This window comes from Chenopodium quinoa, unplaced genomic scaffold, assembly GCF_001683475.1.
Source record: "Chenopodium quinoa cultivar QQ74 unplaced genomic scaffold, ASM168347v1, whole genome shotgun sequence".
Classification (NCBI taxonomy): Eukaryota; Viridiplantae; Streptophyta; class Magnoliopsida; order Caryophyllales; family Amaranthaceae; genus Chenopodium; species Chenopodium quinoa.
This window is the reverse complement of record NW_018744460.1, coordinates 2616653-2634722: the sequence shown is the minus strand read 5'-3', so window position 1 is coordinate 2634722 and position 18070 is coordinate 2616653. Positions and strand designations below refer to the sequence as shown.

The window sequence follows — 18070 nt, the reverse complement described above, 5'->3', positions numbered from 1 at the left end:
ACATGTATATCAAAGTAGAATACCTTGACAATTCAACCACAAGGCACCCATATTTTGCCATATCCTCTTGCACCTTTTCCATTTACCAAACCTAACTTATGATTATGCTCGATGGGAAACTCTGAAGGTGTTCCTCTCAACAATCCCGATTTGATCAAGAAGGTACAAAGAACACACAATATGTACGTAATAGTGATCGTGCATGTTTCATTTCTTTGTCATATTTGTTGGAGTATGCAATTCAATTCCCACATGAAAAAAATAAGAAAGAGAAGACTTTCATATATGTGAGATTGTGAGAGCACTCTATATTAATATGAGGCATTTTTTTTTTTTGAAACATAATATGAGGCATTTTGAAAAGATGTCCGAAAACTTGTGGTGGGCTATAGGATGCAAACTTAGAAGTTGATAATAACCTCAATACTCGTTCTTGCTCTCAAAGTATCTAAACTTGGCCGGATTGACTTGTTGTAAATCGTGTTGTGTTAAATTTTGCCAACTCTATTATTAATGGGTAATTCTGTACCGCATAGTGGCAAACTATAAACTGATCTTGGATTATATTCTTGGAGGACTGTACCGCATAGTGGCAAACTATAAACTGATCTTGGATTATATTCTTGGAGGACCATTATTATCAAAGAACTAATCCGTAGTAATAAATTACAAATCCTTATTAGTGGCAGGATTAATTCTCCAATATCAAAGAACAAGATACCCATTACTAATTTATTTTGAAGAATCGGATGCAAGACTAGTTAGAATTTGATTCTTTTCCACAAATACTGCGGAATACTATACTCTTTGACTTCATAAAAGTGTGATACTAAATGCATTTGTTCTTGAATTTTTTATAAACAGAAAATTCGATTAATTTTCACAACAAGAAAATAGCCAATTACCGACGGCCAAAAACAATCCTGCAGTCCTACGGTGCTCAAAGCTAAGACGTGCTAGTTGATGAGCTACCTCGCTCCAGTCCTCCACTGCTTCCCTTAAGACACACTGGATGTTCTTCATCCCATCTTGTTGAGCTAACTCGTCGCAAACCCTTGCATAGAATTTTTTTTTTCTTTATTTTGTGAGTTTTCTTACAGATCGAGTATGTGTAATAGCGCATCAATGCATCATCTAGCTAGGAAGTAGCGTGCTTAACAGCTAGATAAGGGCTCACTTGGCGATAGCTAATTAAGCTTACACGGGTTATTAGGCAAGCAAATGTGAATTTGAATATATAAGAGGATTATGAACTCATCCTTATTCAGATTTATTATATGTCGTGTTTAGATACATCTTTCATTCCAAGAAATGCTAAGTTGATTCACATATATTTCTTACTTCGGCCTGATTAAAATCTTTTGTGTAATAATTAATTAAAGATCAAGATAAGCCCTTCAATTCCAATCAAGTTCCAATTATTGTTTATACTCGTACATTATTTAGTGAAATGGGCCAAATGGCGACCAAGTCATCACAGTTTCCAGTTATACTCTCACAAGAAATAGAATATGTGATACATATAATTTTGTAATGCAGTTGACAAGACATTAATTTCAAGAAAATAACAATTCTATGCAATAATTTTCTAATGCATTTACTCCTTTCCTTGTTCCAAAATAATTGACATAGTCATCAAATTTTGTACGCATGTCGATACACTAATTTGACCTAATTTATACTTCGTATATAATTAAATATTAGTAAAATTTTACAAAAAAAAAAATATATTATGAAACTTTATATTAATACCTACTCTTATTTACTAACATATTTTATGATACTAAAATATATATAATTATTACATTAATAAAAAAAAAAAAGTATAGTCAAAGTTACTGCTTGAATAGTGAAAAAATGTCAAATATGTCAATTATTTTGAAATGGAGAGAATATTTATAATCTTCATCATTCATTAAGATATTCTTATTCTTCTTTTTCTTTTTTTAATTTTTAATTCAAGGCTGGATCATTTTAATAAAGTATGCATGATTATCCTCATATATTGTCAGATGTCTATAAACAGACAATCCTTTTGTGCTCCGGCCTTACATATCCTCATATCATAACCTGTAACATACTTTCGCAAGGTACGCTCTCTCTTTCCACCGCTTATTTTGGCCCTTAGCATTTTTATTATACACTCAAGTATCAAATTTATTGATATATGCTATGAAATTTTACTCATTTAAAAAGTGCAAATTAGTAATATTTTAGTCAATGTTTATGTTTGACTGATGTTGTTAATTACTCCTTTCCTTTCACAATGATGTTCCTGTTTGAAATATTTTGACTTTTGAAAATAAGAGAAAATCTTCTAAATTTCTCTCAATCTATAAGAATAAATATAGTAATATGGGGTCTAGTTTGATTCGTCTTGATAAGTACATTATTAATATCTAACTTTTATAATTTTTGCTAGTGTGAGATTAAAAATATATATGCGGTCTAATATTTGCAAAAACTTGCATCGATTTACGTAAACAGAAACATTATTTTGAAACAAAGGGAGTAATTCAAATGTACGACATCCCAACAGCACGACTTCTCTTTTGAGTTTGGACCAACCTTAATTTTTACTAAATGTAAAAGATCGTTGAACTAACATTGCATGTTCTATTTGCTATGTTTTTTTTGTTTTTTTTTTGTTTTGTTTTTTTTGTTATATATATATATATATATATATATATATATATATATATATATATATATATATATATATATATATATATATATATATATAAGTTATGCGAATATATTGTTTATGAATGTTATAATATTCATTTTTGGAACATATATGAAAATCTACACTGTACCACATCGGAAAAATCTTAGAATAACACATGAATACAAAAGAGTTACAAAAATAAAAAGATGTCTAATCTTCAATTAAAATGAAAAGAGAAAAAAAAAATAATAAATAAACAGACTAATTAAATGACTAAAGAATATTGTGAGAAATGTAACAGAATTTGTAGCAATGGCATCGGCGCAATTGGGTGAGAAAGAAAAGGCAGTGATGGAAGAGGGAATGAAAGACGCAAAAAATTTCATTATGACGAACAACATCAGCAATAATCAGATTCAAGCAATGGCAGTGGTCTCCATAAGAAGCAGTTTCGGACAACGAATGAGGTCGTACAGAAACCATAGTTGGATTGGGACTTTTATGGCGAGGCTTCCTGAGTTCATCAACGGAGGTGATGGGGCTGTGTTTGCGCACAAGGGCTCTAAGGCGGCGCTGTTGTATGGTCTCGACCTTGATGCATCTCCTCTTGCTCTTGGATGGATACTGGCTTGGTCCAAACCCGACACCCCTGGTGAGCCTAATCGGGTATGTATATAAAAACTCCCAATTCAATAAAACACTCTTTTTGCGAATAACTACGTTACAAAATTTAATTTTAAATTGACTAACTTCAAAACTAAAATTGTCCAAATTTTAGCTAATGAGGTCCACAAACAATGTCCACAAAACGTATTACCTCTAATAATTACACTCACTTAACCTCAATTACCCCTATTTTAGGGTTTTAATTAAGGGGTAAATTTTCAAAATAGCAATAAAGTGAGTAGAATGGTTTTATTTCAAGTAAAATGAGTGTAATTTAAATTAATTAGGTGTAAGATCAATAAATGTTGGATCTACAAGCTAAACTTTGGACGAATTCTATATAAAGGTAGTGTTATCAACAAAAAAAAAAATAAAAAAAAAAAATAAAAAAAAATAAACTTCGTATAAGGTAGTTATTAAAAAAAAGAAATTAAAAGGTAGATTATTGCATAAACAAAATAAATAAAATAAAAATAAAAAAACACTACCCAACCTAGTTGTTTTTAAATTATTTTTTTTAATGCAATTAATGAGCTACTCTCTTCGTTTCAGTTTAACCTAATATGATTTTTTTTTTTTTTTTTTTTTGGTGCAGGTGTATGTGCAAGGTGGGCTACTAGAGAGGCTCTTGAAGACGGATTGGAGTGAAATTGAACAAAAACTCGATAAGTCGAGCGACTATAGTCAGCACTGGGACACTGAATCAGGTGCAACATTAACTGCTCGTATCTCGGACGATAGCGAGAAGGTGGCTATTGTCAATTCAACCTTCAGTATCAACAGCCCAGGGGGACCATAAGTTTCCCTATTGCCTATAATCAAGAAGTATACTTCTTACTTCAAAACATATTATGTATAATATATAATATTCCGAATAACACAAAAGACTTGGTGTACTAAGTTGTGAAAAAAAAAAATGTACGTATGTCCCTCGCATTGCTTGGCTTGGCTTTGCTATAAACTGGACATTCATTATCTTAATTAAAATTTATGATAAATCCTTATGATGATTTTAAGAGTATATATGCAATGTTTTGATCTTGTTGCTTCTATATGTTTTGTACTTGAGGCGTCGTTTGTGATGACCAAGGGTTGGTTAATTTGATTATGTTAATCGCGTTAAGACACCACTGCGCGTACACATATAAATTTAAAACCTTAGAAATAAATTACCAGATTTTACTATTTCAATCAAGAATATTTGGTAAATGAAAAAATAAAATTACTGAATATGTAAGACCGTAAATAATACTATGTACATGGGTGAACTCCTATCTGGTAGGAACTATCTCAATTCCCACATTGAATCGACAAGAAGTAGTAAATTTTATCTGATCATCAATATAATTCCCATTCCAGCTTAACTTGCTCACTTTATTAAGAACATTTTAAATTGATTTAAGAGGTCAATTAAATGTTACATCGGGTCTATTTATTATAAGTTTTTTTTTCTTCTTCTTTCACCTCTATGTACCCTATAGATCAGCTAGTGACCCACCATATACTTTCTCTGTTTTCTTCAAAATAATGCAACAATTCGCATTATACGCTTGTCAATGTGTATGTTATTTCAATCATTAATATATATTATTACTAATATCATATGTATATAATTTGTATAAATTTGATATTAATAAAGTATAAATTAAGATTAAATTAACAAGATCCCACATGATGATTATATTTTTCCTTAACTATAAATCATTAAAACTAGTTAAAGTGGAATATATGAATAGTGAGAAAGTCAAAGTGTTACATTTAAGAGAAAATGGAGGAAGTATATACAATAGCTCTACTAGTGCAAGGTTGTGCTGTGGTGGTTTTTGCTTCTAACAATGCTAAAAGAAGGTTTCCTACGTTTAATTCTTTATCCTTTTTTTTTTAATCAATTATTCAACGTTGTTATACTACATACTACGTATTGCACAATTAATGAGCTCCTGGAATATAAATTCAAAATGATTTTAGGGCAACTAATCTAATTGATCCTAATATAAAATCAAAATGAACATAAAGGTACGATTCTGACAAATTTTCCTATATTAATAGATGTCCATCCATGTCATTATTACAAACCTAATTAAGGGGCATAATTGTTCATATCACGCTAAACTATGCGTGTTTATTCTTAGTTCTTCAGGTTGTCATGCACATCATCAAGTACACCACAACATACATATTAATTATATGGCCATATATATATGAGTGTTAGTTGGCCTAGTTGGGTGTCAAGAACCCCTCGCCCCCTGTATAACTAATCGTGGAACCAACAAGAGCTACTTTCTCACTATCATCTTGGATTCCAGCCGTTACCATTGCACCTGATTCTTTGTCCCAGTGATGGCAGTAGTCGCCGGACATGTCGAGTTTCTGTTCAACTTCATTCCAATCCTTGTTCAGGATTCTCTCTAATGGTCCGCCCTCCGCATACACCTGAAACAAGGGTGTACCACTGCTGAGTGGAAGAGGTAATATCATAATCATGCGAAAGATAATCTTTACTTCCTTCATGCCAAAACACATAAACTACGTTTTGACTTTAATAACATTCATATATTGACTTTGACCCTTTTTTTTTATGAGACAGCTTTGACCTATTTTACAAATAACAAATGTGATTATGTAAAAATGTACACTGTTGTTGTATGATTGTATTAGTATCAGTCTATACAGTTATTTTCCATGTATAATTAGAAATATAAATAGTCAACGTTATGAACTAACAAACATAACAATAAAATTGTAACACTTATTTTGAAACAAAAAGGCTATTATAAACGTAGACACGTAGTAAAAGATTATTTCTAGCTAGGTGCGAGAATTATTACTGTGAGTACCTTATTAGGTTGATTAGGCATATCGGGCTTGGACCAGGGAAGGAGCCATCCAAGAGGACGAGTTGCGTTGGGCTGAAGACCATAAATCACCGCCCCCTTGGAGCCCTTGTGCACTACCACAGCCCTATCACCTCCGTTGATTAACTCGGGAATCCTCACCATGAAATTCCCCGTCCAATTTTTGCTTTTGTAATACCTCATTTGTCGGCTGTGAGCGCTTCTTATTGTACCCACTGCCATTGCTGTAATCTGATCATTGTTGATGTTGTTTGTCACAAGGTAGCTCTTTGCCTCTCTCAAGACTTCATCCACCGCTGCCTTTTCTTTCTCAGGCATTGTCGCAACGTTTTCTCGTACCTGTTGCACCGATGATGCCATTGCTAGCTAACTGATTTCTTTAACCTATATTAAATAGTCGACCGATTAATCAAGTTATTAATTGTACTTTCGATCCATCTATTTTACTCTGGTTGCTTAAGACATGGTTGCACGAATTGGCGTACATTATTACAGCCATTTCTTACACAATCTACTTCAATTCCGTTCATTCTGTTGGTTGATTGCATACAATAAAATTTCTGTTCTCAATGTTTAGTTACAAGTATACTATATATTTTTGTTTAGAGAAAATTATACCAAAGACTAACTATAAAATGCTATACGTTACTCTATAATGAGAATCTTAATCATTAATCTGATACTAATAGCGACGGTCAACAATATGATTTTGTCATGAATTTCTAAATTAATATCATTCTAAATAATATATGTACTTGCTCACTTTCTAATTACTCATAGTTGCAACACTTTTACGTTTGCACTATTCACATAATATAGAATTTTATTAGGCTCGTCTTAATAATATTTTCAAAATATCCTTATAATAAATTTTATTTATTTAACTATAAATTTAAAAACTTAACAGTTAAATAAACTTTGCTTAAATTAGGTGTGATTAGGGGATTTTGCTCCCACCAATCGGAATGCGCCACGTGGGCCAATCAGGTCCTGCCAAGTGTCCCCCAGTTGGAACTGTCAGGGCTTGCCACGTGGCACACGCTTATTCGTCCACCTTGGACCTATTATGTCATGACATGTGGCATACTCCATGCCTAATGGAGAAACCGGCCACCCAGGCCCAACTTCCGAGGGAAGCCCAATCAGCCCTAGGTTAACCTAAACCTAGGATGGGCACGTTTCCCAAGGTTATAAATACCTCCCTTAATCCTCATTAAGGGGGAGGACGAAAACACACATTAATTACACACAGTAATAACCGGCTGATCTCGCTAGCAAAGCAGATTACCTACATTAAACACTCTCACCTAGAGAGACCCAATCACTTTAATTTCCGCATTAATTACTCCTTAATCAAGTACTAACTTGACCGTTGGAGGCGGAGCTCCCACCACCAGGAGTCTCCGTTATTTTGCAGGTACAGGCGTCCGGTTCCAGTCTCGGAATTGTAACTCTCCCGCAGGATATCAGAAAACCCCGAAACATTTGGCGCCGTCTGTGGGGAGAGTACTTCTGAGATGGCATCCAAGTCTGTACCGACTCCTGAAGAGAGGCGTCCCCTAGACGACCCTCAAGTTCAGTCGGACCATGATACCCAGAGTGAATTTGAAGTTGAAGCTCACACAGCTTCAGACGGGACCCTAAGGGCCCGACGTACCCGTCATACCGAAAGGAGGGAACGGGAACATCTTCAAACAGGAAGCGAGCCAGCAGGCGCACCGCCTGTTCGGCAACACCCGACTGATGGGTCTGCTCCCATCACAAGGAACGAACTCATGACCTTCATGAGGGACTTCAAGGGAGAGATTCAAGAGTTGATCAACAAGAAGCCGCCTGCTCCAGTCAAGGAGCAGTCGGCTAAGAAACCCTCCACTTCACTGAAGAGGAAGTCAGTTCAAGGGCGAGAGGCGACTCCTCATCCTAAATCTAGGAAGCGGGATCCACCTGCCCTTGATTTCACAAAATTCCGTTTTCCTACAGGAAATAGGAAACCTGTTCGTCATATTCAGGCGGACGGGTCGAAGCAAACATTCACAGACGCTCGGCTACTGCTAGAGCAGAAGAAGAGTGACCGATTGTCAGAGTCGGCCTCTACTTCAAACTTTCAAGACAGTCTGCGAAATGCCTCGATGAGGCATACTCAGCCGTATCATGAGAGTCAGACAGGCGGCACCTCCCGTCAGTCCGGCTTTCATAGCGACCAGGCGGTACCAAACTTACCATTTGTGCTGCAACAACAGTATTTTTTGCAGCCACCTTCGTTTGGTGGACCTGCAGCAAAAAACGTCCAACCTATGGACTGGCAGCTACGGTTGCTTAGACTTGGTGAACAGCCGTCGGCCTTCTCCAAGGAAATTACTGAAGCCGCTCAGCCGACCAAAGTGAAAAATGTACTAGTAGGCGCCTATGACGGCACTACTAACCAAGAAGACCATCTGATGGCATTCACCAACCTGATGTACCTTCAAGGGTTGGATGATCCCACTTGGTGCAAGTGTTTCCCAGCGACTCTCAAAGGAATCGCACAACAATGGTTCGGCAACCTGCCGACTGGTTGTGTAAATAGCTTCAGGACGCTTGCTTACTTATTCACCTCCAACTTCGCCATGAACATCCCTGCGAAGAAAACGACCCTTGATTTAGGAACAATTTAGCAGGGCGAGAAGGAGGGGCTTCGTTCTTACATCAGGCGGTTTAACCTGATGAGAATACAGATTCAAGGGTTACCGGATGAGGTAGCCTATACTGACTTTTTCAGAGGTCTCAAAGACGGGTCTACCTTCAAATTTGATTTGGTTCGAAAAAGGGTGGCGACTCTTCAAGAGGCCTTGATTGAAGCAGAAGCCTATATACAGGAGACTGATCTTTGCACGGTAAAACAGTCGGACGGGAAAAGGTTCGACAAAAGAGAAGGACGACAGAAACAGTCGTCAAACAAAGATGAGAAGAGAAAAGAGGTCTGGGCGGCTGATTCCTCTAAACAGCCGGCCCAGAAAAAGAAAAAAGAATTCAAACCATACTCCCCAAAGTATGCGTTTAACAGGGATAACCAGTTTATCCTAAAAGAAATCAAGGGACGGATCTCAATTGAGAAGCCGGTCCCCATGAAGGGTTCTGCAAACAACCGGAACCAAGATAAATTCTGTGCTTATCATGATGATGTTGGTCATCACACCAATGACTGCATCAGTCTCATGCGGTATCTGGACCGCCTGGCTGAGCAAGGTGATCTTGACACTTATGTCAAGAAATCTACGGGGAACACTTCCTCAAAAAAGCAGTCGGCCAAAAAGAATCAACAGGCCGACAGCTCCGATACAGATGATGCAGTCGTCTACACCATTGCAGGCGGCTTCTCAGGAGGCGGCCCCACTATTAGGGGCAACAAAGACAATATCAGGCGGTTAGATGTAAATTCCGTTCACCAAGAACGGCCGTCCAAATATTCATTTCCTGAGATTGTCATCACTAAAGAAGATCTAGGAGGGGTAAGAGGGCCGCATGACGACCCTATCGTTATTGAATGTAAAGTGGCCAACCAGAGAGTTGGCCGAATCCTCATAGATACCGGAAGCTCCTCAGATCTCATCAGTAGCAAATGTCTGTCGAAACTAAAATATCAGACTGATTGCATACATCCGGCCTCCCACCCTTTAGTAGGGTTTGGAGGAGGAGTCGTCCACCCACTGGGACGAGTGGATTTACCCATCCGCCTGGGCGAAAAAGGGGAAGGACGACACATGGTAGTCCGGTTCCTGGTAGTAGAAGAACTCTCGGCCTACAACATGATTCTGGGTCGACCAACCCTGAATAATTCCAAGGCTGTTATAATCCCATCTCTTATGTTGCTCAAGTTTGAGAGGGATAATGGAATAGTCGGCTCCCTAGGGGGAGATCAGAGGATGGCCCGAGAGTGCTATCTCTCGGATGTCAAGCCCACTGTTATGGCCACTGGGTCAAACGGTGAAAAAAAATACCTTGACAATGTCAAGGAGAGTGCGCTTGTTCAAGAAGCAGGCGGCAAGAAGAGAAAGGCATCCCAGACAGGGGCGCAAGAAAAGAAAGAAAATAGCAATCATTGGCAGAGGAGCGGTCGGATGAGTTTCGCCCTCAGCCGGCTGGTGAGCATACAGACCTGATCTTAGACGACTCACGTCCTGATCGAACAGTCAAAGTTGGGACGACTGCTCTGAGAGACCTTGGTGACGACTTTCACAAACTATTGAAAGAATACAAGGAAATCTTTGCATTCGAAGTCCATGAAATGCCAGGCATTAGTCCTGATCTGGCGGTACATAAACTGGCTGTGGATCCAAAAAAGAAGCCGGTACGGCAGAAGAAACGGAACCATGGCGAAGAAAGAAGTCAGGCGGCAGCCGCGGAAGTGAAAAAATTACTTGATGCAGGGTTCATTCGGCAATGTTACTTCCCAGACTGGGTTGCAAATGTGGTGCTTGTTAAAAAGCCGAATGGCACCTGGCGAATGTGTGTAGACTACACAGACTTAAACAAGGCGTGCCCCAAAGACAGTTACCCTCTGCCTAAAATTGATAATCTGGTCGACTCAACAGCCGGCCATGCTTTGATGAGCTTTATGGACGCCTACTCTGGTTTCCATCAAATTCCTTTATGGAAGAAAGATCAGGAGAAGACGGCCTTCGTCACTGATCAGGGGTTATACTGTTACACGGTCATGCCGTTTGGTCTTAAGAATGCCCCGGCTACCTTCCAGCGAATGATAAACACTGTGTTCTTTGATCAGATTGGGAGAAACGTCGAGGCATACATTAATGATATGATTGTCAAGACTAAACTTCAGAAAGATCATCTGTCGGACCTCCGAGAAACTTTCGCCACACTCAGGCGGCACCATGTCATGCTCAATCCCAAGAAATGTGTATTTGGAGTTGAGTCTGGGAAATTTCTCGGATTCCTTATCAATCAGAGAGGAATAGAGGCGAACCCTGAGAAGGTGCAGGCGGTCATTGACATGCAGTCGCCTCGTACCATCCGAGAGGTTCAGAAGTTAACAGGTTGTCTGGCGGCCTTGGGAAGATTTCTAAGCCGATCAGGCGACAAATGCCTATACTTTTTCCAGGCAATTAAGAAAAAGGCAAGGTTTGAATGGGGGCCGGATGCTGAGGCCGCCTTCCAGAAATTGAAAGTTCACTTGCATTCCTTGCCGAGGCTGGTCAGCCCTTTGCCCAAAGAAGTACTCTACATGTACCTGGCCGTCTCTGATCATGCGTTAAGCGCTGTTCTCCTTGCTGAAAGAGACGGCTGTCAGCTCCCGGTCTACTTTGTCAGTCACGTACTGAAAAATGCCGAGTTGAGGTATCCCCTAGTGGAGAAATTTGGTCTTGCACTCTTCATGGCTGTTAAAAAATTGAAGCCCTACTTTTTGGCACATGCAGTCGTCGTGTATACAGACCAACCTATCAAGCGACCACTTACCATCATGGAGTCGTCAGGCCGAATGATCAAATGGGCCATAGAAATACAGAGCCTCGAAGTTACTTTCGAGCCTAGAAAAGCAGTGAAGGGGCAAGCCTTTGCTGACTTTATTGTAGAGATGACTCGTCCTCCTGACTCTCAATTTCCAGACCAAGTATGGAAGGTATATGTGGATGGAAGATCTACTTCAAATGGTTGTGGAGCAGGCGTCATATGTCAGTCGCCAGAAGGCGACAGGTACGAGTATGCTCTACGCTTCAGTTTTCAGGCTTCAAACAATGAGGCAGAATATGAAGCTTTACTAGCCGGGATCCGCATGTGCAAGGCGGCAGGGGCAAGAAAAATAGACGCCTGTTCCGATTCACAATTGATAGTGAGTCAGTACAACGGCGAATACGAAGCAACCCATCCGGCCATGATCAAGTATTTACAGGCGGTCCGACAAGCAGTCGGCTCCCTTGAGGATTTCCATCTGATCCAAGTGTCGAGATCTTAAAACAACCAGGCGGATGCACTGTCAAAATTAGCATCATCCGCCTCCTCTGATACTCCTCGAACTGTTTTTTGGGAAGTAATGGAGAAGAGAAGCATCGAGGAAAACCCTATTGGAATCCTAGACAGAAGCTCAACCTGGATGGATTCAATCAGGGCATATCTGACAAACGGTACACTGCCGGATGATCCTCAACAGGCGGCAGCACTGAAAAAACGAGCCACCTGTTTTGAAATGATAAAGGGAGAACTTCACAAAAGGGGGTACCTTCAACCCTTCTTAAAGTGTGTTACTCCAGAAAAGGGACGAGAGATACTAGACGATCTTCACTCTGGTTACTGTGCTTCTCATATAGGCGGTAGGACGCTTGCTCAAAGGGCAAGGCGGCAGGGCTACTTTTGGCCTACTTTGGAAGCAGATGCAATGGAGATGGTGAAAAAATGTGACAAGTGCCAAAGGTTTGGCAAACTAATTCACCGTCCGGCTACTGACCTCACTACCATTCATAGCCCACTACCATTTGCTAAGTGGGGCATGGACATTCTGGGTCCATATACGCCTGCTACAGGCGGAAGGAGGTACATACTTGTTGCCGTTGACTACTTCACTAAATGGGTAGAGGCGGAGGCTGTAAAGGGAATCAAGACGAAAGATGTAATTTCATTCATTTGGAAAAATGTCATCACTCGGTTCGGGGTTCCCATGTCTATGGTTTTTGATAATGGTCCCCAATTTGAGACGCCTGTTCTCAAAAGCTGGTTGGGTGACCAAGGAATTTCAAACTACTTTGCATCTGTCGGCCGTCCACAAGCAAACGGTCAGGTAGAAGCCTTTAATAAAATCATCTCAGACGGTCTCAAGAAAAAGATTGAACGAGCAGGCGGCCTATGGGCGGATGAATTACCACATGTTCTCTGGGCCATTAGGACGACTGAAAAAGGGGCGACTGGAGAAACTCCATTCCTCCTAACCTACGGTGCGGAAGCTGTTCTTCCAATAGAACACTACGAGCCGACTCTTCGAGTAATGCTATATGACGAAGAGGCAAACTGGGAAGCCATGCGCCTGGCATTAGACTCACTTCCTGAAAAGAGGGGAAATGTTGTCTTGCGCCATGAAATCTATCGCCTGAGAATGACTAGATCATACAACAAAAAAGTACACAGGCGTCCACTCAAAGTAGGGGACTTTGTACTTAGAAAAATGGAAGCGGTTGGTAGGGCTAATGAGTCTGGCAAACTAACTCCCAACTGGGAAGGACCCTACCGAATCTGTGAGGAAGTTAGGGACGGTACCTACCGTCTGGAAACACCAGACGGACAACCGTTGCCTCGAACTTGGAATGTAGATAATCTTAAGAAATATTTCTTTTGAATGATGTAAATAGTTAAGAGCTACTTAATAAAAGTTTGCACTTACTATTCAATTTTGTACTAAGAGGGGCACGCCTACTAACAAATAGTCGGCTACTCTCCATGTTTAATTTTTATTCTTACTTAAGAGGGGCATGTCGTCTGTACCTTTACAGTTGGCTACTCTCCATTGAGTACTTTACTCTATTTTCAGAGGGGCATGCCGTCTGTACCTTTACAGTCGGCTACTCTCTATTGAGTTTTTTCACTCACAATAGGGGCATGTCGTCTGGACATATAGTCGGCTGCTCTCCATAAGAAGATGGCCGACTGGTTCCAAACACATAGCCACCCCCCTAATACTTAGCTAAAAAGATTAGGGCCTGGCCGACCCTGTGCCTAACAGGCGGCTACCCTCCTTTTACTTAGCACCTACGTTCACCAAGAACTTACCAAGGCCACAGGCCGAATGATCAGACCAGGCGCCAAGCCAACTGATCAAATCTACAAAACTAATACGACCTGTCCCAACATCATAGCAGGCGTCCGGCGGCATCCCTCCGGATGAAATTCGTCGCAGAGAGCAGCTCCCTTTTGGGTGGAACATTGTTCTATAAACTAATTACACGGCACCTATACGACTGTCCCCAAGGGCAACCACGTAGCCGTTTTTGAGACAAGGATAACTCTATCACTAACCAAACCAGTGGTAGCAGTTGACATCTAAGTCAGATGACCGCCTGTATTACTTGGGATAAATGCAGGGGGTACCTCTTGAGTTAATAGCCAACAAACATTGGCGAATCAAGGGGTCTAGCCGGCCTCCGCCGCCTGGTACCTCTACTACTCAATCTAGAGTGTGACGAAGACTAAGTAACTCCTATGTTAACTTATAGTCACTCCAACTTAGTATGGAGCCTAAAAGGTATGAGTCGTCCGCCTGTTTTTAGCAAACAGGGGCTCTCAACCACTACTCCTGCTAGGTTAACAAATTATGAGTTAAAAGCCAACAAACATTGGCAAATAAAGGGAAAAAACCTGTACCCGCCGCTTGTTATCTCTACTACTCAGTTCCTTGGCGACTAGGTAACACTCATGTTTACTTGGTCAGACCACTTTCCTACTTGGTTAAATTTACAAATGACAGGACCGCCTGCCTAAAAAGGATCCAGTCTTTAAAATAGTTCGAATACCGATTGGATAAATGGCCGACTGATCGTCTATCCTGGAAACAGACAACCAGTCGTCCAGGGGCATAGGCGGCGTGACTAACTATCCGTACCTGTCTGCAACTATCGGCCATGCAAAACAGTCGGTCTAGTGAACAATTGGATATTAGAATATGGAATACTTAGACAAATTTGAGGCAAAACAAAGATTCATTAAAAATAAGCCGGTCATTAAAGACCAGCAAAATATTCAAAGCCCCGGCCCCCTGGCCGGGTAAATACAAAACAAACGGCACGCAGGCCGTGGAAAGAATACATAAAGCTTAAGAAGGGGGCAGATCTTCAATATTAGCAGCTGCCGCCTGGTCAGCACTCTTCTTGCTGGACTCGGCTTCAGCTGCATCCTTTTTTGATGCCTTACCCCCAAGCGGCACAAGCGCCACTACCGGCTCCTCCTCCTCCAACGCTTCCTCCAATGCCTCTTCCTCAGCAGCCGCCAGGATCTCTTGATTATATCTATCAGAACACTGGCGATACGTTTTTTCCCAAGAGACAAAGTCGGCATTGGGGAAGAGGCGGCCCCAAGTCATGCGCTGGATTTGAGCGGAGTCTTCCATCATCTCCCGGACCAGCTCTTTCTTCTCTTGCTCGGCCTTTTCCGAGAGCTCCTGAGTAAGACTCTTCTCCTGGGTCACCAGGCGTTCCTTTACGTTGGCCAAGGATTTCTCCAAGGCTTCGTAAGAGTACATTTTTAGGCGAAGAGGTTTCAGCTCGGCCTTGAGATTGGTGATGGTCGCCTCCAGCTCGTCATTCCTCTTCTGGGCCGCCTCTAACTGAGCCCGAACAGCGGCGGTAGCCTGCGCCTGATAATAAAGAATATCAATGGTCAGAACTTCATTTTGGGCAATTTGAAACATTGCCTTATCACAGTCAGAGGCGGCCATAGCTTTTGCAGCCTTTACCTCTTTGTTCTTCCGATCAAGCGGCTTGCGAAGGCCGTTCACTCGGAGCAGGGCCTAAGTACAAAGGAACAGGCGTCAGTTTCCAAACAAAAAGAAAACAGGCGTCCAGAAATTCAAATACTCAAAAATATGCTAAGTATACCTCAGCAAGGACCCCTGCAATCCCGTCTAGGTCAAGGGTGCCGACACCCCTGACCGCCTCCCTTTCAGATGGAGGAACTGCCCTGATCATAGACTTGGCCATCTCTACCAAGTCAGGCTCCCGAGGGCTGGCTGCATCAAGCATAAACAAACGGATTAGACCTAGTAAAAAAGGGAGCGAGTCTAAAATTTACAAGGACAACTTCTTACTTCTAGGCGGCCCAGTTGGAGTTTTAGAAGAAGTGGCCGGCTGTTTCTCAGCCGCCACATGTTTCCTGGCAGAACCAGGAGAGCTCCCAACAGTCGTCTTCCGGGCCTTGGGGTCCGGCTGTTGGGAAGATGAAGCTCTTGGAGCACCCGTCTAAAAAAGAAGAAAAAAGTCAGTATATGTATAAACACAACTCCAAAAAGAGGGTGAAAGGTTCGGAGCTCACCAAGGGTGCCCCCTTCTTGGGGGAGTCGGTTGAAGCTTGTTGCAAGATAGAGGCCCGCAACATGGCCGCCGCAGTCTTGGAGGCGGTGATTTTGCTCATGGCGTCAGCTGCAAAAACAAACGACAAAGTTAATAAAAGTCATAACAAGAAATGTATGGAACAACAGAGTATTCGACAGGCCGACTACCTCTTGAGCACCGACTGCTGAGGCCACAGGCGGCCAAAAAATACTCGTCGTAGAGCCATTTGAAGCTCGGGACGCAGTGCAGGGGTACTTGCTCTCGTACCCCTGAAGTAGAGTCGACCCTCGACTCTACTTTAAAGAGTCCTTTATCAAGGATCTCTTTCCTAGCCTTGGGGGGAACAGGCGGCATGCTACGGCCGCCTGCAAGAAGGGGCGGATTCCTGTTCCACCTATTGAAGCGCTTGTTCAGCTCAATGTCTGAACTCTCAATGATGAGGAAGGTGCTCCGCCAGTCCTTCCACTTGTTTGCTTTACCTCTCATCATGAGGTAGCCCCTGTGGCTTGTCAATTGATACCAGCCGGTACCGCCTGTCTTAGGGGTCCGGCTGAGATAGTTCATATGGGAGAAAGCCTCGAAGCTCGGCTCCACCCCGTGCAGTTCGCACCCGGCCACATAGCCGAGTACGTTGACCCAGGAGTTTGGGGCTAACTGCCATAACCCCAACTCATACCCATCCAAAATCCGCTGAACAGCCGGATGTAATGGGAAGCGCAGCCCTGCCTTGATGGCCGCCTCGTAGCAGCCAAAGCAGGCGCTATCATAACTGGAACCAGCCGGCCAGACGACTGTGTCTTCTGGATCCGGCACAAACACTAGAAAGTCGGGGCCCATGGTGTGGTTTGCAATAAAGCTCTCTACTTTCTCTTGCATGGCTGTGATCCGGCCCCGAGGTACCGTGCAGTAATAGGGGGTATTTAGCTCTCGGTGAGAGGCGGATGGCTCCGCCTAATTGTCCCCCTTCTCAACTGCGTGAGAAAGTCTCGCCTCTTGCAGGCGGCTGTTTTTCTCTTCTGTGTCCAAAGAAGCATGGCCAGAAGAGCTTGACTCAGAATCGTCCTCTGACGAGTCCGAAGAGGACGACTCCTCCCCTCTCCCGGAGGGGCCCACCTCCTCTCTTTGAAAAGGAGCAGAATTGGTAACTGTTAAATGGGAAGGGGTCACTATGACTCCTCCCTCAGAATTGCCGGCTTTCAGGCCGCCTTGTTTCATTTCCACATCTGGCGCCTGGTCAGATGTTTCACTAAGCGGCACCCTGTGGGAGGAGCCGTCTGAATTTGAGATCCTAGCAGTCTTTTTCGTTCTGGCCATCCTGCTCTACATAGACACAGATACAGTCGGATTTTGTATAAAGGGCAAAGATAGGTCCGGAAAAGGGCAGGCGGCACTCCTAGTCCTAGATTCAGCCGTCCCCGGTGACCGGCTGATCACTAACCTAGGTCGTGTCGTGTGCTTCCGTGGTGCCATTTCAAAAAATAAAAAGAAAATTAAGAGTAAGAGAACTGACAGTTACCTGAACGAGTGACGGTTGATGAAGTTCTGAAAATCCTGTGCAGTCGGCTTGTCAGAACAGGCGGTAGGAAGAAAAGGTCCAAAATGTCAGAGCAAGTTCAGGGGTCCGAATGTTCTCAAAAAGTTCTCAAAGTGTGAAAATGACTCAAGACAATCCTCCCTTATATAGGCGAACTGAGAAGGCGAAGGGTCATTTTTAGAATTCAAAATTTGGGCGGGAAAATCTCTCGTCCTTTCGCCGACTGACACCTGTAGAAGGTCGCCGCCTGTTACAGTGCGACACCTGTCACAGGTAACACGTGACCAATCACGTGCCACCTGTGAGGGGCAAATGATTAGGG

The 18070-nt window shown here is 42.0% G+C and overlaps 2 protein-coding genes across 2 annotated transcripts; one reads left to right on the top strand and one right to left on the bottom strand.

Annotated features, from left to right (window-relative positions):
- Window positions 1-1933: 1933 nt before the first annotated feature.
- LOC110697265 lies at window positions 1934-4357 on the top strand. Its single transcript, XM_021874630.1, has 3 exons — window positions 1934-2090; window positions 2970-3334; window positions 3930-4357. The coding sequence occupies exons 1-3, from the start codon at window positions 1985-1987 to the stop codon at window positions 4131-4133; spliced, it is 675 nt and encodes a 224-aa protein (XP_021730322.1). The 5' UTR covers window positions 1934-1984; the 3' UTR covers window positions 4134-4357.
- Window positions 4358-5366: 1009 nt separating this feature from the next.
- On the bottom strand, window positions 5367-6567 carry LOC110697424 (jasmonate-induced protein homolog). Its single transcript, XM_021874800.1, has 2 exons — window positions 6172-6567; window positions 5367-5767 (listed from the first exon to the last, which is right to left on the bottom strand). Exons 1-2 carry the CDS (start codon window positions 6547-6549, stop codon window positions 5552-5554), a joined length of 594 nt encoding a protein of 197 aa, XP_021730492.1. The 5' UTR covers window positions 6550-6567; the 3' UTR covers window positions 5367-5551.
- Window positions 6568-18070: the final 11503 nt, after the last annotated feature.